This window comes from Cardiocondyla obscurior, linkage group LG05, assembly GCF_019399895.1.
Source record: "Cardiocondyla obscurior isolate alpha-2009 linkage group LG05, Cobs3.1, whole genome shotgun sequence".
NCBI classification, from domain to species: Eukaryota; Metazoa; Arthropoda; class Insecta; order Hymenoptera; family Formicidae; genus Cardiocondyla; species Cardiocondyla obscurior.
The window spans coordinates 8,538,601-8,557,926 of record NC_091868.1 but is presented as its reverse complement, the minus strand read 5'-3'; the positions used below and the strand labels follow the sequence as shown (position 1 = coordinate 8,557,926).

The 19,326-nt window shown below is 36.5% G+C and overlaps 4 protein-coding genes across 11 annotated transcripts in view; 2 read left to right on the top strand and 2 right to left on the bottom strand.

Annotated features, from left to right (window-relative positions):
* The first annotated feature begins 165 nt into the window (after nt 1-165).
* On the top strand, nt 166-8,372 carry LOC139102590 (uncharacterized). Of its 5 annotated transcripts, none has more exons than XM_070656621.1 (14): nt 166-1,078; nt 1,390-1,545; nt 1,637-1,800; nt 2,812-2,888; nt 2,993-3,102; nt 3,175-3,389; nt 3,472-3,580; nt 3,651-3,748; nt 4,308-4,371; nt 4,445-4,520; nt 4,611-4,835; nt 5,015-5,120; nt 5,191-5,419; nt 5,745-8,372. In XM_070656621.1, exons 3-14 carry the CDS (start codon nt 1,655-1,657, stop codon nt 5,883-5,885), a joined length of 1,596 nt encoding a protein of 531 aa, XP_070512722.1. In that variant the 5' UTR covers nt 166-1,078; nt 1,390-1,545; nt 1,637-1,654; the 3' UTR covers nt 5,886-8,372. The 5 variants fall into 5 exon arrangements, with proteins under 5 accessions (XP_070512722.1, XP_070512724.1, XP_070512725.1 ...); XM_070656623.1 differs by having other exon boundaries at nt 172-1,078; nt 4,611-4,745; XM_070656622.1 differs by lacking the exons at nt 166-1,078; nt 1,390-1,545 and adding an exon at nt 2,057-2,160 and having other exon boundaries at nt 1,660-1,800.
* Nucleotides 7,869-9,799, bottom strand: LOC139102620 (nuclear protein 1). The gene is made up of 2 exons (XM_070656675.1): nt 9,431-9,799; nt 7,869-8,687 (listed from the first exon to the last, which is right to left on the bottom strand). The coding sequence occupies exon 1, from the start codon at nt 9,643-9,645 to the stop codon at nt 9,433-9,435; it is 213 nt and encodes a 70-aa protein (XP_070512776.1). The 5' UTR covers nt 9,646-9,799; the 3' UTR covers nt 7,869-8,687; nt 9,431-9,432.
* Nucleotides 9,072-19,326, top strand: part of LOC139102597 (phytanoyl-CoA dioxygenase, peroxisomal-like) — a 40,744-nt gene continuing 30,489 nt past the window's right edge. Inside the window, exons 1-2 of one of the 4 annotated variants that reach the window (XM_070656639.1) lie at nt 9,072-9,253; nt 10,318-10,434. In XM_070656639.1, the coding sequence (XP_070512740.1) occupies nt 9,237-9,253; nt 10,318-10,434 (134 nt within the window). In that variant the 5' untranslated portion in view covers nt 9,072-9,236. Of the gene's footprint in view, nt 9,254-9,901; nt 10,201-10,317; nt 10,435-16,239; nt 16,665-17,353; nt 17,416-19,326 lie in introns of those variants that run through there. The other 3 variants (XM_070656641.1, XM_070656642.1, XM_070656640.1) reach the window with 3 other exon arrangements.
* Nucleotides 13,014-19,148, bottom strand: LOC139102581 (scoloptoxin SSD14). The gene is made up of 10 exons (XM_070656602.1): nt 18,658-19,148; nt 18,388-18,584; nt 15,419-15,655; nt 15,110-15,333; nt 14,826-15,018; nt 14,538-14,738; nt 14,212-14,461; nt 13,932-14,125; nt 13,607-13,847; nt 13,014-13,507 (listed from the first exon to the last, which is right to left on the bottom strand). The coding sequence occupies exons 1-10, from the start codon at nt 18,685-18,687 to the stop codon at nt 13,244-13,246; spliced, it is 2,031 nt and encodes a 676-aa protein (XP_070512703.1). The 5' UTR covers nt 18,688-19,148; the 3' UTR covers nt 13,014-13,243.

Here is a 19,326-nt window from a genome sequence, read left to right as displayed (position 1 = left end):
AACTGTATGCACCGCTGAGAGTTCCTAGAGAGTGCTTTTTGCGCATGCGGCGGTTTTTTCTCACAAAATAACATATCTGCGAACGACATCTGCGGCAGTCGCTGCGTAAACGAATGCACCCTTCGAGTAGTAGTCGTCCGTACGAACGGTACGGACTTCGCCGCGTGTGACATCACGCTTCATTGTTGGAGGTTTACGTCATTCCCCTAGTCCGCGCTAAGAGTGCGCGACGCGCGGAGACGACGGACGGGTGTAGTACGTACGCACGCATGTACGCACGCACGCACGCAGCAATCCTCGTCGCGGGAAAGACAACGAGCATTAAAATGCAGACCGTCTGATTTTCGCGTTGTACGCCGTGTGTGACCGAAATCGTTCTTGCGTCCGCAAACAGTGTCGGCAGCGCGTCAAAACAGGAGGCGCGCTTCCACCGTCCAGGTGCCGCACGCAATAATGTTTGTTCGCGTGCGCGGGCGGAAAAATCGTTTCACGGTGCTTTCGTGAAAGAGAAACAGCATATCGCCGTCCGGGAATTTTTCACGGGCGGATCGTCGCGGTGACGTTTGTGGGAGCGTGTGCCGCGGCGCATCGAGGGGACTTTCGCGCAATTTGACGTCGCGCCGTGTTCGTCGACGGCGGGCCAGCTCGATGAAAAATGTGATCGAGCAAGCCGTTCGTCCATACGGGTGATACGGCTTCTCTCACACCGACGTCTCTTTCTCGGGCGCCGAACGGTGCGCGCACAACGGCGACACGACCACCGGCGCGCCTCTTTCATTTTAAATATAACAGTGTATAAATAAGTATGAGCAATAGCAAGAGTGCGCGGTGAGACTTCTCGGCCCTCGCCTCGTCTCGCGTCTCCACCGTTAATTTCTCGACCGTCCGTACTCGCGGCAACGCGTTGTTTATCAACGCGCTCCGCGCGCCAGACAGAGGCAGATTGACGTGCGAGCCGTATGAGCGAACAGGACCGTTTATAGATACGTGAGGTGTGCGCTTGATCATTTCTGACTTTTTTCGTCGCACGTCCACGGTACTGGTTGCGCGAGGACACGCGGCATTGAACGCTATATAGGTTAGTATATGTGACACTTGATCGCGCGGATCCGCGCGACGTACTCCAATTAGTTTGAATCGTTTTTAATAAGAAAAAGCTGGAGATAAAATTTTATTCCTTGTAGAGTATTTAATATATTGGAGTGCAAAACCTAAAAATATAACACAGGTTAATATAATTGTTATATTTCGAACGAAAAATGTATTATCAATTGTTCGTTGTATATTGCATAAAGTTGCATTTCTTAATTTAAAAAAAAAAAAAAAAAAAAAAAAAAAAAATTGTTTATGTTAGTTGAAAACTTTTAATATTTTTTTGTTTTTCCATAGGAGAGCTACTTAGAGGGTTTCAATCGAAAGAAACGTGAATACATTTGTATTTCCAGAAGTAGGCATTTAAATCAGCTGCACAGTTTTAAATGATGAGGAATATTTATCGGCAAATATCGATTAAATATAAATTTAACGATCACCTATATTTTCAGTGTAAGTGTTAAAATTTTTTTTTATCTGCATTTAATTTATATTTAAGCAATTACACCAAAACAGAAAGGGAAAGGAGATATTTTTGTTTTAGATACAATAAATATACGTGATGCTGTTACTTCAAAACTGCTTGCAGCTGCTCAACAAGCTGCACCATGATGTTGAAGATTATCCTGAACATACCTATGCTGCCTGTATAATGTTAGAGAAATTCTGCGTATTTGCCACAGAACTGGCACGTCTGTGCGAGCAAGGGTAACACAAAAAAAATTTTATATATTCGCAGGTTTGACTTTGTTGGGTACCTCTCAGCATATTTTTTCTTGCGCAATAATCCCAGCAAGCATATTGTAGTGACATTACGACGATGTTGCCATAATATTTCGTAGTTGTTAGGATAGTTTTTATTTTTTGCAAGCTAAATTATTATTCGCACAAATCAAATATATTTTTTTTAATATATGTATTTTTGATCAGTATTATCAGGTGAATGGAGTTGTATATGTTTCAGGCAAAAATGCTGAATATTAATTACAATTATTGTGGGGAATATTTAAAAGCAATGATGAAACGTAACACATTGTCGGTTGTTACAAAATTAATTGATATTTGGAAGTATGTTTAGTTACAAAACAGTTCGTGCTGCTATTTAGTATGTCCTGTTACTACACTTTAATGAAATCTTATTTGCCATCAATATTATGCTTCTTTATTATACTGATTAATATAATTTCATCATTTGAATGAATATGCATCAATAAATCTTATTTAAATGACAAATTGCCAAATATTTATTGCATGGCTTTCAAATTTTTTAATGATAAATTTTATTACGATGCTATCGTATTTATCTTTTGAACGTTATATTAACTATTTATGCTAATTAAAAAAAATTTTTTTAGGTAATTTAATTAAAGATGAAATGTGTTTTTATATGTAAATTTAAAGAAAATTTTATAAATGTAAATATCTATCGAAATCAACTAATGAATAAGCTATATTTTGTAAAATATGCAAATATGATATTTAAAGCTGCTTTACACGGAAGTACTTTTATACATTTTTGTATAAGCATCTTGTTCGCGATTTCACGAGTAAAATTTTTCTTTTTACGCTCATTTTTTATTTGCTAGCGTGTACGATTTTAAAATCGCGGCATTTAATAGCCGCTGCGGGAAAGTTGAACATATATTATATTGTATGTGGTAATACTGAATCACTGTAAGAATTAAAAAACTGGGATTATAAATCTGTTTTTGTTTTTAGAACAACAGCTGTTCCTATGAACGCCTCTTGCTCATTACACGGTGATGGAAAAGGCATTAATTATAAAACTGGCTCAAGTAAGTTAACAAAAATAGTGGTATTTGCGGCATTTTGAGCACTGTTCAATCGTAGTATCAGTAAGATAATTGGCTAATTATGTATTTACTTACTAATTGCTTAGAAAAGATGGCATATGAGGTATTTTTGGGCGGGTCTTGTAATCCAACTACCTGGAGATCAGACATAGCTATCCCAACTCTTCAGAATCTTGGTATTACTTATTATAATCCTGTAAGTAATAATATTTTATTGTTCTCGTAATTGCACGTAGATGAGATACTACAATCGCATTACGCATTGCAGCAAGTTTCACAATGGGGCCCGGAATTAATAGCCCAAGAATATGAAGCGAAGCAAACGGCGCGAGTCTTATTATTTGTCATTGACAATCAGACGCGTAATAGCGCGGGTATCATCGAAGCAGCTCAATTAGCAGCTACACGTAGTGAATCCTTGGTCCTTGTCATTTATCCGTATCGTCAAGGACAAACTATACTTGGAGAGACTGTTTCCGTGCAGTACGTTGTTTCATATAATTCAATCAGTTCCATTTTATTATTTAATCGCTATAATTTTTTTTATATACCTTTTGTTTTTCAGGGAATATTATGATTTAATGAACGGGTTGTTAGTGCTTCAGTACCTAATGGAAAGGCAAAGGATACCAATATTTGAAAGTGTATCAGTTGCCCTTCATTGTACATCTAAGGTAATGGCATTGATTAATGAATAAATGTATCATAATTTATAATTAATATGTATATAAAATATGCACACAGATGTTACGTGAAAAGATCAATGTGCAGGATTGCATGAGCACTGAGGATGGCATCAGACCTATAAGAATCTCGCTTACTCAGAATGGAATGGATGCAGTGTAAGTTTCTCATTACTAGTCTATATGTTGGGGATTTAATATCCTCGATTTAATATCCCCGAGATTTAATATAATCCTAACGAACAATAAGATGTTATAAGAATTAAAATATATAATTGTTACTAAATGATGTATTCGGTAATATTACGTCAAGTAGTTGACGTACGAAAATTGAAATTAAAATTTAAGCATAATTAATTAAAATAAAATATTTAAACTAATAAATAAAAAAAAAATCTAAAAATTAAAAATTATCACAAATTTAAATTACAAATTAAATCATAGAACTTTGTTTGAAAAGATTTTACTTCAGAAACTTAGTTTTCAGATATTTAGTCGAGTTAAAGTGTGTTACCTTATGTATAAAATATTATATATATATACTTTTTAATTTATAAGAATATTTCCGAACGAGGATATAATCAAACAGTTGTTTAATTTAAATTATAACCAAATGGTTTTTTGTATTTTTGTAAATCGATATATGTAACAATATCATCATGCCTAGAAATAACATAAGCAGCAAATAATTTATGAAGAAATTTTATTTACATGACAGAAAATTGCGGGAAATTTTCAAATCTATGGACGTTAATGATAGTGGCACAGTAAAGTTAGGAGAAGTACGTACGTTTTACCACATTAAGTACATTAAAAAATTTATTTAAAATAACATAATATCTTTATTATTTTCAGGCTTGGATGATGTTGTCAAATATTATGTGCAACAATGTACCTCTTTCAGATCTGCTCAACGCGGTGAATAAATCTGGTAATAGTTACATCTCACCTTCATGTCTTTATATAAAAACATTTTTTTTAATTAAAAAAATTATTAAAATACAATGTGTTTATCGCGCAGAAATCTATAGAACATTGATAGACGGGATTTCGGCGAAAGGTGACCCAGCTGAATTGCGAATCAATTTCGAGCAGTTTTGCGTTCTAGCCAGCGAATCGTGGATGCGGACGAAGAGTAATGGCATCTCTTGTGAAAGTGAGATACCTTCAGTATGGAATATATTATGTAGGAAGACCTCACATTTCTTACACCGAGTTATCGTACATCCTTTTAGTCGTTTCCTAGGTATTTCTGATTTTCAACAATTTTCTGTGATCTTCGATTTTTTTTTTTATTTTTTTATTTTACGTTTCTCGCGCGCTAAATTCTCCAGTTTTTATTTTTCAAGGTTAAACGCTTGATTTTCGTAGAGCAGGCCAAAAGAGGAACTTTTGTTCAGTTATTGAAAATTTAAATGCTTTCAGATTGGACCAATTCTTTTGTTCAAGAGTTTGAAAAGAGGGATATATATATTGGTGTAGTCAGTAAAGATCTACTTTGGTTAGAGTCTTCCGCAGCACCATTGATAGAGTGAGTATAAGCAGTCGAATGAGTAACACTAATCGTTTAAACATCTCCTTTCACATTTGTAATTTTTCAGGTCGATGAGATTATCTCTATACCGACCGACCTTGAACGAGTATAATGTAAAAGTGTTGCCGCAAGAATTGCAGAAGATAAAGAATTCACGACTGATTCTATTGATAGTGCCACAACATTCGCGTGGCATCGCTATCATGGCATTGGCAGCTCATTTAATTGGACTGCGCGCTAAGCTCGTCCTCTGTGTCCAAACTCTTCCCGAGGGTTCTCTTATGTCTGATGAACAAGTACGGGTGATATATTTTATACTTTTCTTTTTCTTTTATCCGAATATAAATAATTATTATAAATAATACATAATAAAAATTAGTTTAAGTAACTATTGATAATTATTCAACATTAAATTATTGAATTACCTAACAGATTATTTTTGACAAAGTTAATTTCAGCTTCAAACGTTATATAACTTTTACAGATAACAAATTTATCTTTCATATTACTATGCGAAAAGTTGCACGACAATTTTTTTTTATTTTAAACATAATAAAAATAATGTTTTATTATTATTATTACAGAAATATGATATATTAATTTTTTTTCTGATTTATTTAGCTGACTGAACAAGCTCGAAAAGATTACAACCGGGGGAGGATGTACTTGTCGGACTATGCAACGCGTGAAGGTGTACCTGTTTTTCAGAATATCGCTGATGCTTTGCACCACGCGATACAATTAGTTCAAAGTCCTTGTTGACTTAATTTTAAATGGTTTTTCTATTTTTTTCATACGATAAGCTCATTAATTCAAAAATTAATTTATTTTTACTTTTAATAATGTCTAGCTACCATTTGAGATCAACATGAACATTATAGATATAACGGTGACAGTGCTGTATTATTATTGTTACATTTATAAAAAGTGATTACTATAGCAATTCATGTCATTATTGACTGCTTTTGCTAATAAGATTCTTTTTTTCATGTCTCGCCGACATATAGCTCTCATGTGTTATTCACACACTTTCCAACATTAACAATGTCGTTTACTTATATCGTTACTATTGTCATTTTTTTAAATTCTTGACAAAGTTAAAATACAGTGAAGACCTACGTTAAAATATTCTTTTTATAGTTACCATTTGTCGTGAGTATAGCATTTCTGAAGCAGTTATTTTTACTTTAACCGTTAACACGTGGTACTTTTGTATTTTATCTTTAAAGAAAAAATACACATTTTATATTGGCTAATAAATTGAGCAACTAACTATTTTATTACTTTGTTTTTTTTTATTACTTCGTTTTTCTTATCGAACGACACCAAACTTTTATTTATCTATTGTAATCTAGATTTAATTATTGTAGTTGGATAAAAAAAAGCAGTTTCTCATGGTAGTTGGACATATATGATCTTTCTTCCTGTATTTTTTTTTCTTTTATAGCGATTTAACGTTCATAATTTTTTCTAATGTTTAGTAACGAGGTTGAGGATTGATATTTGATTCTACATGTATATAAGACTCATAATTATTCTCTAACGACTTAATCAAATTATTAACTTTTTTGAAATCTGATTAAGGATGCGAGCGGACGGATGTGGCATTTGCTTGTACTTTGAATGCGTAGTGCGTATTTCAATTTCAAATATGATTGTAACATATGTAATTGTAATTGAAGTATGTATATGACTGCTTCTAAAATTTTTAACTAATATATGTTATGCTGGTATTTTTTTTATATATATATTTCAACCACCGTGTAAGATTTCAAAACTGTCAACGATAATTTTATAAGCTGAGCCGACAAATCAATGCATAACATATAAATTAATAAAAAATAAAAATAAAAAAAAAAGACAAAGCGCATGCAAAAATTAGATGAATTATAAACGCATTTAATTTTTTTTTTTAATGTAAATTGCTCAACATTTCATTAAAATATTTTGTGAAGTATCTTGTGATTAGACAGCGTAATTTTAGCTAAGAGTGTTAATTGATACATATTTTTTACACACATAACTGGCTATTTTTTCTTTTTCTTTTTTCTTAAGCGTGGTAAGATAAATATTGCATTGATTTATCATTATTTCTTCAGTTTTTACACTATTTTTGGAATAGTTTCGTATATAGATTGTACTTAACTATTTGAAAAATTATTAATTCTCTACTCGGTGTATTAAATTCTTTTTTTTTAATAGCTTAAAAACAATTTACCAGTTATACTATTGTTATATTTTAAGCTGCATTATAATCTTAAAATACGTATTACATTTGATTATAATTTATTAAATAATTTTACTCATTTAGATATAAAAGATATCAAAAAAAGAAGATTAAACCCAGATAACATAAAATGGTTTTAACGCGATAAGGAATATGGACCAAGAAAAAAAAATAGTTACATAACAGAGCCATATGTTAATTATGAATACGTGTTGACGTAAAATGGTTGTAAACTGGATATCGGTATTGTAACGAGGATGATTTAAAGTTTTAGTTGTTCTTTTTATAACTTGAAGTTAACGATAAGATTTCACTTTTTCCATTTTATTACCATCACAAACAGTCGTTGATTTATTCTTCGTAAAAATTGTTTAACTCGTATGTAAAGAACTTGCATTTAAATTAATAATAAATTAAAATGAAATATTAATGTTGCGTCGTATTAAAATCAGATATAAAAATCCGAAATTATAATCAACATGACCTATGGTGCAGGTTTAAGTAAAAATTTATTGACGTTAATTAGAAATTTTTATTCTTGCAGTTTATTTTCGATATAATATCATGACGTTTACGTCAATATAAGATAATGTATCATTTTCTCCCACAGAGAGATAACTTAAAAAATATATATGTGTAACTCTAAACCAAAAATATATCATCGATCACAATACACGAACATTAACATTGTGTATTTTCGTGTTAACTCGAATCAATCATCTTAGCCTTTTTATAGATAGAGTTTTTAATATGCTGCGACATATGGATCACTCATTACGATAAGAAACCATTAACAGATGTTTTGTTTTCCATCAGTGAATATTACTCATTACTGCGATACGCAAAAAGGCTGTAATTACGACTCACTTTGACGTTAAATCACAAATTTTTCACCATCGTAGAGACAAAAGCTCATTCGACTGAAACTAATTATATTCGAATTCGACAATAGCACCCGCAAAATTAATATATATATAGTATCACCATGTTATCCTATGCAAAAATAAAAAAAAAAAAAGAAAGGACGAATGTCATGCCAAACTTAAGCTTCGCGCGAAGTTGATGAACATAGCGGAAATGCGATAAGTGTTATCTTGCATTTTTATAAATAACATAACCGCGTCCAATGTGCTTTTAACACAAATGACAATAGTGCATGAACAATCTTGCCGCTCTTACATTAAGTGAGAATCTACGACTAAATGCATTCTCGATAGTATAAAAAAAAGTATATATATATATTTTTTTTTCTCCGGTCGTCCTAGGTGGGAAGTGCGTTTTGCGTGATGAGATCCAACTTGACGACGCCGGGCCGCGAGGATAGGAACGTCTTTAATCTGAAATGTAAATTGAAGCAATGAGTGTCCAAATATAGTTCTTACGAGGACTATCGTCGCGGTTACCAGCGGCTACGGTGGGACATACGTACCGTACGTTACGCAACCAAGAGAAACAAACGTACGAGCGTATGACTCACTTCTTGTAAAGATAGCCGGCACCGATAGCAAACAATTGCAACGCAATAGGCGAATCGTTTTCGCGGCGATCTGCCCGAAAAACAGGCAAGCCTATCTAATTCGCCTCGTGGACTTGGAAGCGATCCGACGTGGGCGCTTTTGTTTTTTCATTATTACCTCTGCCATTTATTATCTTTGAATAACGGAGCGTGCTCGAACATTTGGTAAAGTATTGTCGAGCGACTGAGAGTAAGATTTATCAAGCTTTAAGAAGTTTAAGTTTATTTAAAATTATATCGAAAACGTTGGAATACATATAACTTTTTAGTATCTCTCTGAAGGCAGTTTCGGGGCGTTAGCTGTTTGCAATTACGATCGAGATACTCGCGGAATCGAAGCTGGAGATGCATTCGAGATAGTACGTAGTTTATGGCAGTTCCCCCACGGTTACAGCATGAAATGAGTAACTAGTGTACGTACGTACTTGAGCCCTGCGGCGAGGCTGAAAGTGAAGTGACCGCGTCGTCGGGAACAAAAGCCCTGTCGCGAAGGAACCGATCGCGTCGATAATGCATTCGTCATAAAGCATTCGGGCGGGATTATGCGGACAAGCGAGATCTCACCTCTACGCCTTGGTCTTGGTCGTCTGCCGCGACTTGTTATGCTCTGTATTCATCAGCTTGGTGAGGATCTTTCTGGAATGGCCGCTCGGGTCGAAATGGTTTGTATGCGCGACAGCCTCTCGCTTGCTCCTCTGCTTACCGCCATGTGCGGTGAAAATGTGCTTGTCGTAGTCGTAGTTGAAGTGCTCGTACTCGTCTACTTGCGCCTCAGACATAGCTCACGAGATTCGGATTGCTCGGGAGAGACACTGCTCGAAATAGGAAGTCGCGGTGCGACGTAGATTACCGTGAAGCGATGCACTTGCTTAGCGTGGGCTCGACTAGGGAGATCGATTCGACGACTAGTCGCGCGACGTTCGCCACCTCGAGTTTTATACATTGTCCAGCTCGTTCGCGTGTGACGCTCATGCGCAGTCGAGGCGACGTCGCCGGTGCGCGAGCGCGTCGTACCGAGTATTTTTTTTCACCGGCAAGGATCCGATTCGGCGATGGCTCGGTATACGAATTCGTTGATATGTAACACACTCCGCGTCCCGCCGAACACGAAAAGGAGACGAAAGAAAAAGAGGAAGCATATCTTTCTTCACGCAAGGTTGCGCAACTGCGTTGTATCTGCGAGACGAAAGCACGTAACCTTCACGGCGCCGATAACGTATCGAGAAGTCCCAATTCGACCTGGCGATTTTCGTCAAATTATGCAACTTCTACGGATTCGGATCATTCATATCAGCTGCGTACGAGGGAAACAAATAAATAGCAAAGCAAACAAAGTTCGTGACGCAACGTTTGCGATTATTACACATATATATGTATATTAACTGCCACCTCGCGATGAGCATAGTATAGTAAGTTGCCTAGAGAGTTAATTCCTGAATTTTTATTTTTAGGAGACGCTCGAGCGAGCTGCTAAACTTATTCAAGGGCAAAAGTAATCGGACGAAAAAAACCCGGCGAAGTGAGAACACGGGTCATATCGCTGAAAACTTCCGGTGGCGTCGTTCAATGTATGTATCTCAAATTATAGAATCTCACAAAATTGGAATCTCTTAAAATTTCGAAATTATTAGCAGCCAATTTATCTAGCAGTGCCTGCTTGTTGTCCGTTACGTTAATGGATAATATATTCGTATTTTAATATAATAAGATAACGAGCAATGAACTGGAATATAATTGGAAGTCTTGAACGCTTCTGCCAGTTGAATCAATCTTCAACGGCACTCAGAATTAATACTCGATCATATATCTCATATATTCCAATAGATTGGAAGAGGGCATATCAACTCTAGATAATTTCTATATATAAATATTATTATCTGTACGAGCTAGATATTAAAGAGCTAGTGGAAATAATTTAAGGTACGAAGCATCGTCGGGACGATGTTGTCGTTCGAGGCAAAACTAAGTATTCTAAAATAGCATGGCTTATATTATCGCGAGATTTCTTACGGTTCTCTTCGTTTCCTCGCTCCCATCCAATAGTCATTATTCACGAGGCTAATCTATACGTTTGAGGCGACCTAGAAAATTCCAACACGTAAGCTTATCCACCCAATGCCCAAGTGCATTGCCTTCTGCAGTCTATAGAGCGTGTTATTTTCAGCGCTAGTGCGACCACACAGCGGTCTTTTATATTCAAGGCAATATAGTTCGTCCCACCTCGTCAGGAAATTGAAGAAATGTTAGGAATCGCCGTCGCTCAGAGAACTACGAGTTAAGAATGAATAAGAATGAATAAAAGATAAAAGAAAGAAATGATTTAGCGGTACAAGTAATTTAAGGAAAGAATGCATGCCAAGTTAGGTAATATTCTAATCGGCTGCGAGTGAGACGTAGGACGTGACACTCGCAATCTACCTTGTATCGAGCCTCTTAATGGGAACGTAAACAGCTCGAGAGAAATATTTTGTTCTTACATTCACCGAAGCGGATTGTGGATATCACGCGCGGTGCTGCGGAGAAAAGCCGATATCACGCATTAACACACGCGCATTCAATCGAGTTTGCTTTTATATTGTACGACATCGCGAGATAAAGCCACCGAAGCGTAATAGACACGTCATGTCATCGGTAAAATTTCTAGATCAAACAATTTTATATTTTTTTTTCAAAATCACTTTGCTCTTAATCGCGCAGTTCGCGCAATAACAAGTTCGGCTCTGTGACTTTGTTTTAAAAATGAATTTCATTCAACGGGAATCGAGATTTTATTTTTTTTTTTCCCCCCTTCGTTAGCGAGTTTCCCTTTGTTAACAATCCGTCGAAACGCGAAAAAATATCACGTCGAGGACAATAAAATTGTTCAACGATGTATCTCCGATATTGTATTTCAGCATGCGTTGTTCAGGAGAAAATTGATACGTTTGCAGAGTGCGCGATCCGCGGCCACGTTTTCCATTTTTGCAACGACGGCATACACGATATTTAATCAAGCGAATGTCACCGCCGACGTTAATTAACTGTTTGAAAACAGATGTTTTACATTTAAGTGTTTACGTTCGATTTCTCATTTCACGTTACTTGAAGTCCGGTCGTTTCTCATGCGTCGTAATTAAATGTCGCGTCTGCATATCTTTCGAACCCGGCGTATCATTTATTCAAAATATTCGAATTCCTCTTTCGGTCACGACGCAGTTTTATTCTCAAGGCCGAGCATTGATACGACTGATAATTTAGGCGAGAAATACGTGCTTGTTCTCGTACGTATTGCTTTCGCAGGCATAAAGCAGCATTTAATTATAGCATGTAAAATGCGCTATCTCTGTTAAGTCAGTAAAAATGATGAAACCTGACTGCGGCTCCCTCTTTCTTTCTTACTTCTGCCGTTTATAAAAGTACCGTGGAAAGGAAATCATAATTCAATTCGAAGGACGATGATGACCGAGACTAAAGGAAATCGAGCGCGGATGCGTGGTGCCGTTAATCGATTTAAGCTTGATAGTTAACATTAAGTCAGCCCCCAGTCTGCTCTCGTACCGAGGACTAGTCGAGTATTCTCCTAGACGTCTTCAGAAACAGGTTTCGTCGAGCTGTAAGAGGGGAATCGTTAGTGCAGTTGTATTATATTTGTACGGCGCTCTCAAATGAGCTGCCTTAGCTTCGTAGAAAGCTCCATGACCTCAAGAAGACTGGAAGGAGGAGCGTAGTAACGTATCAAGAACGCGAGAAATAATTTTGCTTTAATTGTCGCGAAGACGGTGCATCACTAGTATTATTAAAATTTATTTTTATTGAGCACCAAGAGACGAGAAATCACAATGTAGAAAAAAAAAAAAGTAAATGGCAAATTTCCGAGACTGAACGTAGTAGAGTAATTAAAATGGGAAACAAATCACGGCATTACCGACGTGAAGGCTTTGAAAGAACGACAAGGTTGGAAGTTTTTAATAAGTGTCACGTCCGTAGAGTGTCACACAGCTGCGTTGAGAATTCGCATCGAATGCATGCCTGAAATAAGTGAAGGATACGTCAGAAAATTTTTACTTATATTATCTGCTTTACGTAAATGCACATCGCTTCAGGGGAGGCAAATTCAAGATAAGGTTGACGTTGGAAGGTAGAGAGGAATAACAATGCAGAGATAAGATACGATTTGCGAGCGAGAATATATAAAAATTGTGTTAAACAATAATATTGACGTATCGATTTTTTAAACGCGAATGCCGCGCTGATAACGATAACGAGATTGATTGCATGCATTGTTCTTATGATAATCACATTGGCGCTGTTTGTCGCCTTGTATCGAAGCCAATTATCCTTCGCGAGAAGGCTTCTAAAGATGATGCCCGAATCGTCGTGATAACTCACGCGCGTAAATCAATCAATTCCGTAGACGTCGCCGCCTTTACGGTGGTCGGCGTTCGCGAAAATTGTGAAATTCTCGTACAATACGACGCAGGCCACGCTGCCGCGGACTCTATAGCGTTCTACGGTGTGGCCTAAACGTTTCAGACCGTCGACCACTTGCTTAGGGATTCCATATTCGTAAAACAACTTCGGCGGAAATAGCTGATGATGTATTCTCGCCGAGTCCACCGCTTCCTTGACCGTTTGACCCATCCAAAGTATCTTTGCGGTCACCTGCAAGCGTAGAGATATTACTCGCGAGAAGTTTACGTTCGTTTATCGACCCCGGGCTAAATGGGAACTTAAACGCAGCCCATTTCAGATACTACTAACTTGTGACACTGCCGTCGTAATTCTCGTGCCACCAGCAGCACCCATGATCATCTTGACGTCACCGTGCCGATCGACCAGAACGGACGGTACCATAGAGGACAATGGCTGCTTTTTAGGCGCGATATAATTGTTAGGGCTCGGCGGCATACCGAAGTAGTTGAACCGCGACGGAATACTGAAGTCCTCCATGCCGTCATTTAACAGAATGCCGGTTCTCCTGCTGACTATTCCGCTGCCAAAACTGCAAAGTCGTCAGGATCGAAGTACATAGAATATTACGATATTCCGCATTTAAGCGCAGTTTTGGTGAAGAAAGTCTGCTTACTAGTAGTTGATGGTGCTGGTAGCTGATACGGCATCGCCATTCGGTGCCAGCACCGACACATGTGCGGTACCGTGATCTTCAACATTAGCGTAAGCTGGACAGCCGTAGTGTTCCGGATTCTGCCACGTTTTCGTGTCGTCGATTTTCTGTCGTATCGCGCGCGCAAAGCTCTTCGACGTCAGATTTCTGGTTATCTTTAAAAAGATTGAAGTACCGCGGTTAGTAATCGAGAATTGTAGCAATCTTAAAAACAAAAAAAAAAAAAAAAAAATTAGCATACCTCGGTCATGTCGATGAAATTACCGTCGCCCAGATTTTCCCTTAACGCGAACGCATACTTGTACGTCTCTATCATTCTGTGATATGTGAGAATTGTCGCGTTAAAATCCGCTATGCTAGCCGGCGAGAAGCCGTAATCGTCGAAGACGTTGAGAATGAACGAAAGAATAGCTCCGCTACCGGGTAGCCCTGTAGTCAACAATTTAATTCCGTCCGAAAGAGTCGTGCTTATTGGTTGATCCCATGAAACTCTAAGCAAAGATAACACGAATATATATATAAGTAAATTTTTTTCTTAATGACGCAATGAACAGTTTATTTAATTACCTATATTCATTGAGATCCTTCATCGTTATGATTCCTCCTTGTTCTTGCAAATCGTCAACGAGAAGTCGTCCTATCGTACCATTGTAAAATTCAGTCGCATTTTTCTCAGCTATAATTCGCAGCGTTTCGCAAAGTGCGCGGGGCCTGATTATCGAACCTGGTTTACGGAACTCATTAGTCGCGGGGTCGACAAACAATTCCCTAAAAGATAAGACGGCATTTGCGTATCATTGTAAATAATTTTATCACGTTATATAATTTGTTTTTAAATATTCAACGAGCTCGTACTTTAATGTTGGATCGTTGTAAATGCTTTTTTTATTATATGTAAAGCCGTCGTATTGCACCAACGTTAAAACGTAGCCCTTTTCGCATAGCTCGATGCTCGGCTTAAATAAATCGGCCCACGGTAATTTACCAAATTGTTGATGAGCTTCCCAGTAACCGGCCAGCTCACCAGGTACGGCGACCGCTAATGCACCTGTTGATTCATGTCATCATTCAACCACTTGTTTATATAAAAAAAGATAATTGAGACACTTGGTTATTAAAGATAATTAATCGTGCTTTACCGAACGACGACGCATTAGTAGGCTTGCCATCGTACATCGTAGAATTTGCCGCCAAAGGTGCACGGTCTCTTGCATTGAGAACGAAGCCCTGGCGCGTGGATCTCTGATAAATCGTCATCATGAATCCACCACCGAGCCCTAGGCTCTGCATATTTACTAGCCCGTTGCATATTAGCGCTGCCAGCGCAGCATCCACCGCCGATCCATTGCGCTTCAAGATCGATCTGGAAAAGACGAATTGCGCGCATTTGAGCATCCCGATAAACACCGTTCTTGTAAATTAAAAATAAATCGCAATTAATTACGTACTTGCCGACGACAGCGCATGGTGCCCCGTCCGCGCAAACGGCACCGCGTTTGAAAGCTCTCAACTTGCTCCACGACGGTGGCTGGAAGCTCTCTGGATCGGGTGGCACTAAAAACTCGTCATCTCGCGAGTCCGACGTGCCGCTGCGTGCGTACGCACTCAGACCGATTATGACAGCAATTATCAACGCGGCTGCAACCGCGCAAATTACAATTACATGTTGCACCCGAAAACGTGATCTGAAAAACAAAAAAGAAAAAGAAAAAAAAGAAGCAAAAAATTTACTGACATGCGGAGTATGAACTTAGAGATATTTGTGAATTATTATCGATGATAACGAAGCTTTTCACAGTTTGATTATTTTTTTACAATGTAGACTTATCACTGGACAAACAGTTTTTTTTTTTTTTTTTAATCTTTAATTTTTTTATTGCGTTATTTTTTCTCACTACACTCTATTGTTGGTCATTTTATGGATAATATTGCAAAAACTTTATTAATATACATGAATCATTTCATTAGAAATTAATATTATTTGTGCTTTGAGTCAACGTTGCAATACGTAACAAGTTACTTATATTTTTTTTTTTTTATATTTACAATTAAAATTATATTTTAATTTTTTTTTATTACTATAAATTAAATAATAAAGAATATGTTATTTGTCAAGATAGATTAATGTTTATATTATAAAAGTGTAGAGTTGTAAAAATTAATGATCAAAAAATGGTAGAGAGCGATTAATATGCATACACCTATGCTTATATATTTTTCAGACACTTTTCTAATAATGTATTTATTCACCAAATTTAAGAATATCTAATAACATTCAATAACAATTAAAAAATATTAAAATTTGTTTTACTTGCACAAGCTTTAGATATCTCTTTTGTGTGTGTGTGTATGTAAAGATTTCAACGTCATATCGCGCGGCCATGTTCGATAACAAGTATAAATTGTAGACAATCTAACGATTGCCGACAGTCAGTCAATAGTTGCAAGTGCAACTGTGTTGCGTACATTCGTTACCATTTTGTAACAAGTATCAATTCAGTAACAACTACTTAATCCGTTATGTAACAAGTGGTTAAAGTAAGTGCACTATACAAGTTCTTACCAGGCACGTGGGGAGAAAAAAAAACGTACTCTTAGAACTGCAATAAATTAACAATTGCATGAAATTGGTTTTAAGAATTGCCGACGAAGCAATTGCATTAAAGATTTACAATCAACGCCGTGAAAGTTGAGGTAAGGAAGAGCGACGATCGTATCATTTCATCGATAAAATAATTAACTTACTACTTTTTCGAATAAAATAGCTTTTCAAATTTTTACAGACTTAAAAAAATTTTTATTAATCAAGACTTTTATAATTGTAGTTGAATATTATTAGATCGATATTAAAATTTTTTTTTATTTAGATTATCATTATTTTCCATCAATGATTTTTCGTAAATAAGTCTTGCACGGTTCCGAATTATTGTGCGTGTTAAAAATAAGAACTTTTTTTTAATTACTATCTTAAAGTACATCATGATCGAGATTTATATTTTTTTTTGATTGAATAAATTAACACTAAGATTCACTTAGATTCACGAAAGAATATTTTAAATTTTTTATCGCGATGTTTTTATGCGAGCAAAAAAGATAAGAGGACAAAATTGTTTTCTGATAATATCGCGCAGAAAAATTATATTCATATGTATCGTAACTCAAGAGATTAAGAACCAGTTCTAATTTTTTTTTATTTTACACAATATTATATTGCGTAAAAAAAATAAGAGATCGTCACAATATAATAATGTTGCAAATACGATGATGACAATCAATGGAAACAACTGCTTTGCAACTATTGTAAAAATTATGAATTTAAATTGACGTAGTCTTTGAATGTTAGCCGAATCGAGGAGCATGTGTCGATCACATTTACAATTTAAATTAAAGTTTGCCGACGAAGCAATTGCATTAAAGATTTACAATCAACGCCGTGAAAGTTGAGGTAAAGGAGAGCGACGATCGTATCATTTCATCGATAAAATAATTAACTTACTACTTTTTCGAATGAAATAGCTTTTCAAATTTTTACAGACTTAAAAAAATTTTTATTAATCAAGACTTTTATAATTGCAGTTGAATATTATTAGATCGATATTAAAATTTTTTTTTATTTAGATTATCATTATTTTCCATCAATGATTTTTCGTAAATAAGTCTTGCACGGTTCCGAATTATTGTGCGTGTTAAAAATAAGAACTTTTTTTTAATTACTATCTTAAAGTACATCATGATCGAGATTTATATTTTTTTTTGATTGAATAAATTAACACTAAGATTCACTTAGATTCACGAAAGAATATTTTAGATTTTTTATCGCGATGTTTTTATGCGAGCAAAAAAGATAAGAGGACAAAATTGTTTTCTGATAATATCGCGCAGAAAAACTATATTCATATGTATCGTAACGCAAGAGATTAAGAACCAGTTCTAATTTTTTTTTATTTTACACAATATTATATTGCGTAAAAAAATAAGAGATCGTCACAATATAATAATGTTGCAAATACGATGATGACAATCGACATCAATGGAAACAACTGCTTTGCAACTAATGTAAAAATTATGAATTTAAATTGACGTAGTCTTTGAATGTTAGCCGAATCCAGGAGCATGTGTCGATCGCATTTACAATTTAAATTAAAGTTTGCAAAACAGATATTATCTAATGAATATAAGCATCGATCTCTAATCTTCGAACTTTGGAGTAATGAACAATGAGCTATGAAAATGAACAAATAAGCTACTTCTGCTTCCTTAATAAAAGCCGAAGGACTTTTCAAACGTGAAACTGAAATGCGATGTCTAATCTCTAGCGAAACTTTTTCTTACCGCTTGCAAACGGAAGTGAAAGATTTTAATTGTTACGGGAGAACGAGCTCCGTGCGTGTAATAACACACGCGTGCTGTCACTCACTTGTCTATTTTAAGTCTCTCGAGTGCTCGCTTCGATCTATCCTGCGAGGAATGCGAGCCGAGGAGCCAGGCGGTCCCGACATCCTCTAAGTCGAGGAACTGATTCCTCTCATAATCGGTGCACCGGCGCGCATCGTCAGCGCTGGTGTACACGGAACTCGTGCTAGACGAAGGCGAGGAAGCTCTCATGGCTTTTCTCTGTGAAGAGCCCTCTCGATTAATAAACTGATAGGAGACGCATACCTGACGGTCTGACTCAGCATTGACTTACTTGGAAAACATATCTTCGGTTTCTCACCATCTACAATCTTACTTTTATCGTATATTTCTCGACCGGCAAGGCCATAACGGCGTTGACTACATTCTGCGTAACATGGAGCTCCCCTGGACTTGGAGTAACGCCGAACTCAGTCCCTGACATGTATTTAAAAACGCATGCGTGGAAGAAAAAACTATCAAAGACGTAATTATTTGGAATTACTGGTACGAATACCGAGATAATTACGGCACAGCGCAGAGCTATTAAATGGATACACTTGAATCAAATATATTGTCATGACTATTACGTGATTTTAACGCACTTTCGACGGAGCTGAACGGCGAAATGCAGTGGCAAAGGTATCAGCTGAGAATGTAGGATCGATACGAGCCTGCGCAACAACCGCATCCGCACGAGACGGGTCTATAGCTACGAAGTGGACGAACGGGAGTCTTGTGATTCAAGGCTCGAACGACGAGATAAATTATCACGTCCGCAAGAAATTTCTGAAACCTTGAAAATCTTCGACTGGCATGCAACATGTCCTACCTCCATTCCTCTTGCAACTCGAATGTACACGTCAAAGTACTTTTCTCTGTCATCTTTTTGAACCAAGTGTACAAGAGTCCAATGTAAAACGTGAATACGTTTAACGCTCGGCCGCACTTTTCAGTCAACCGC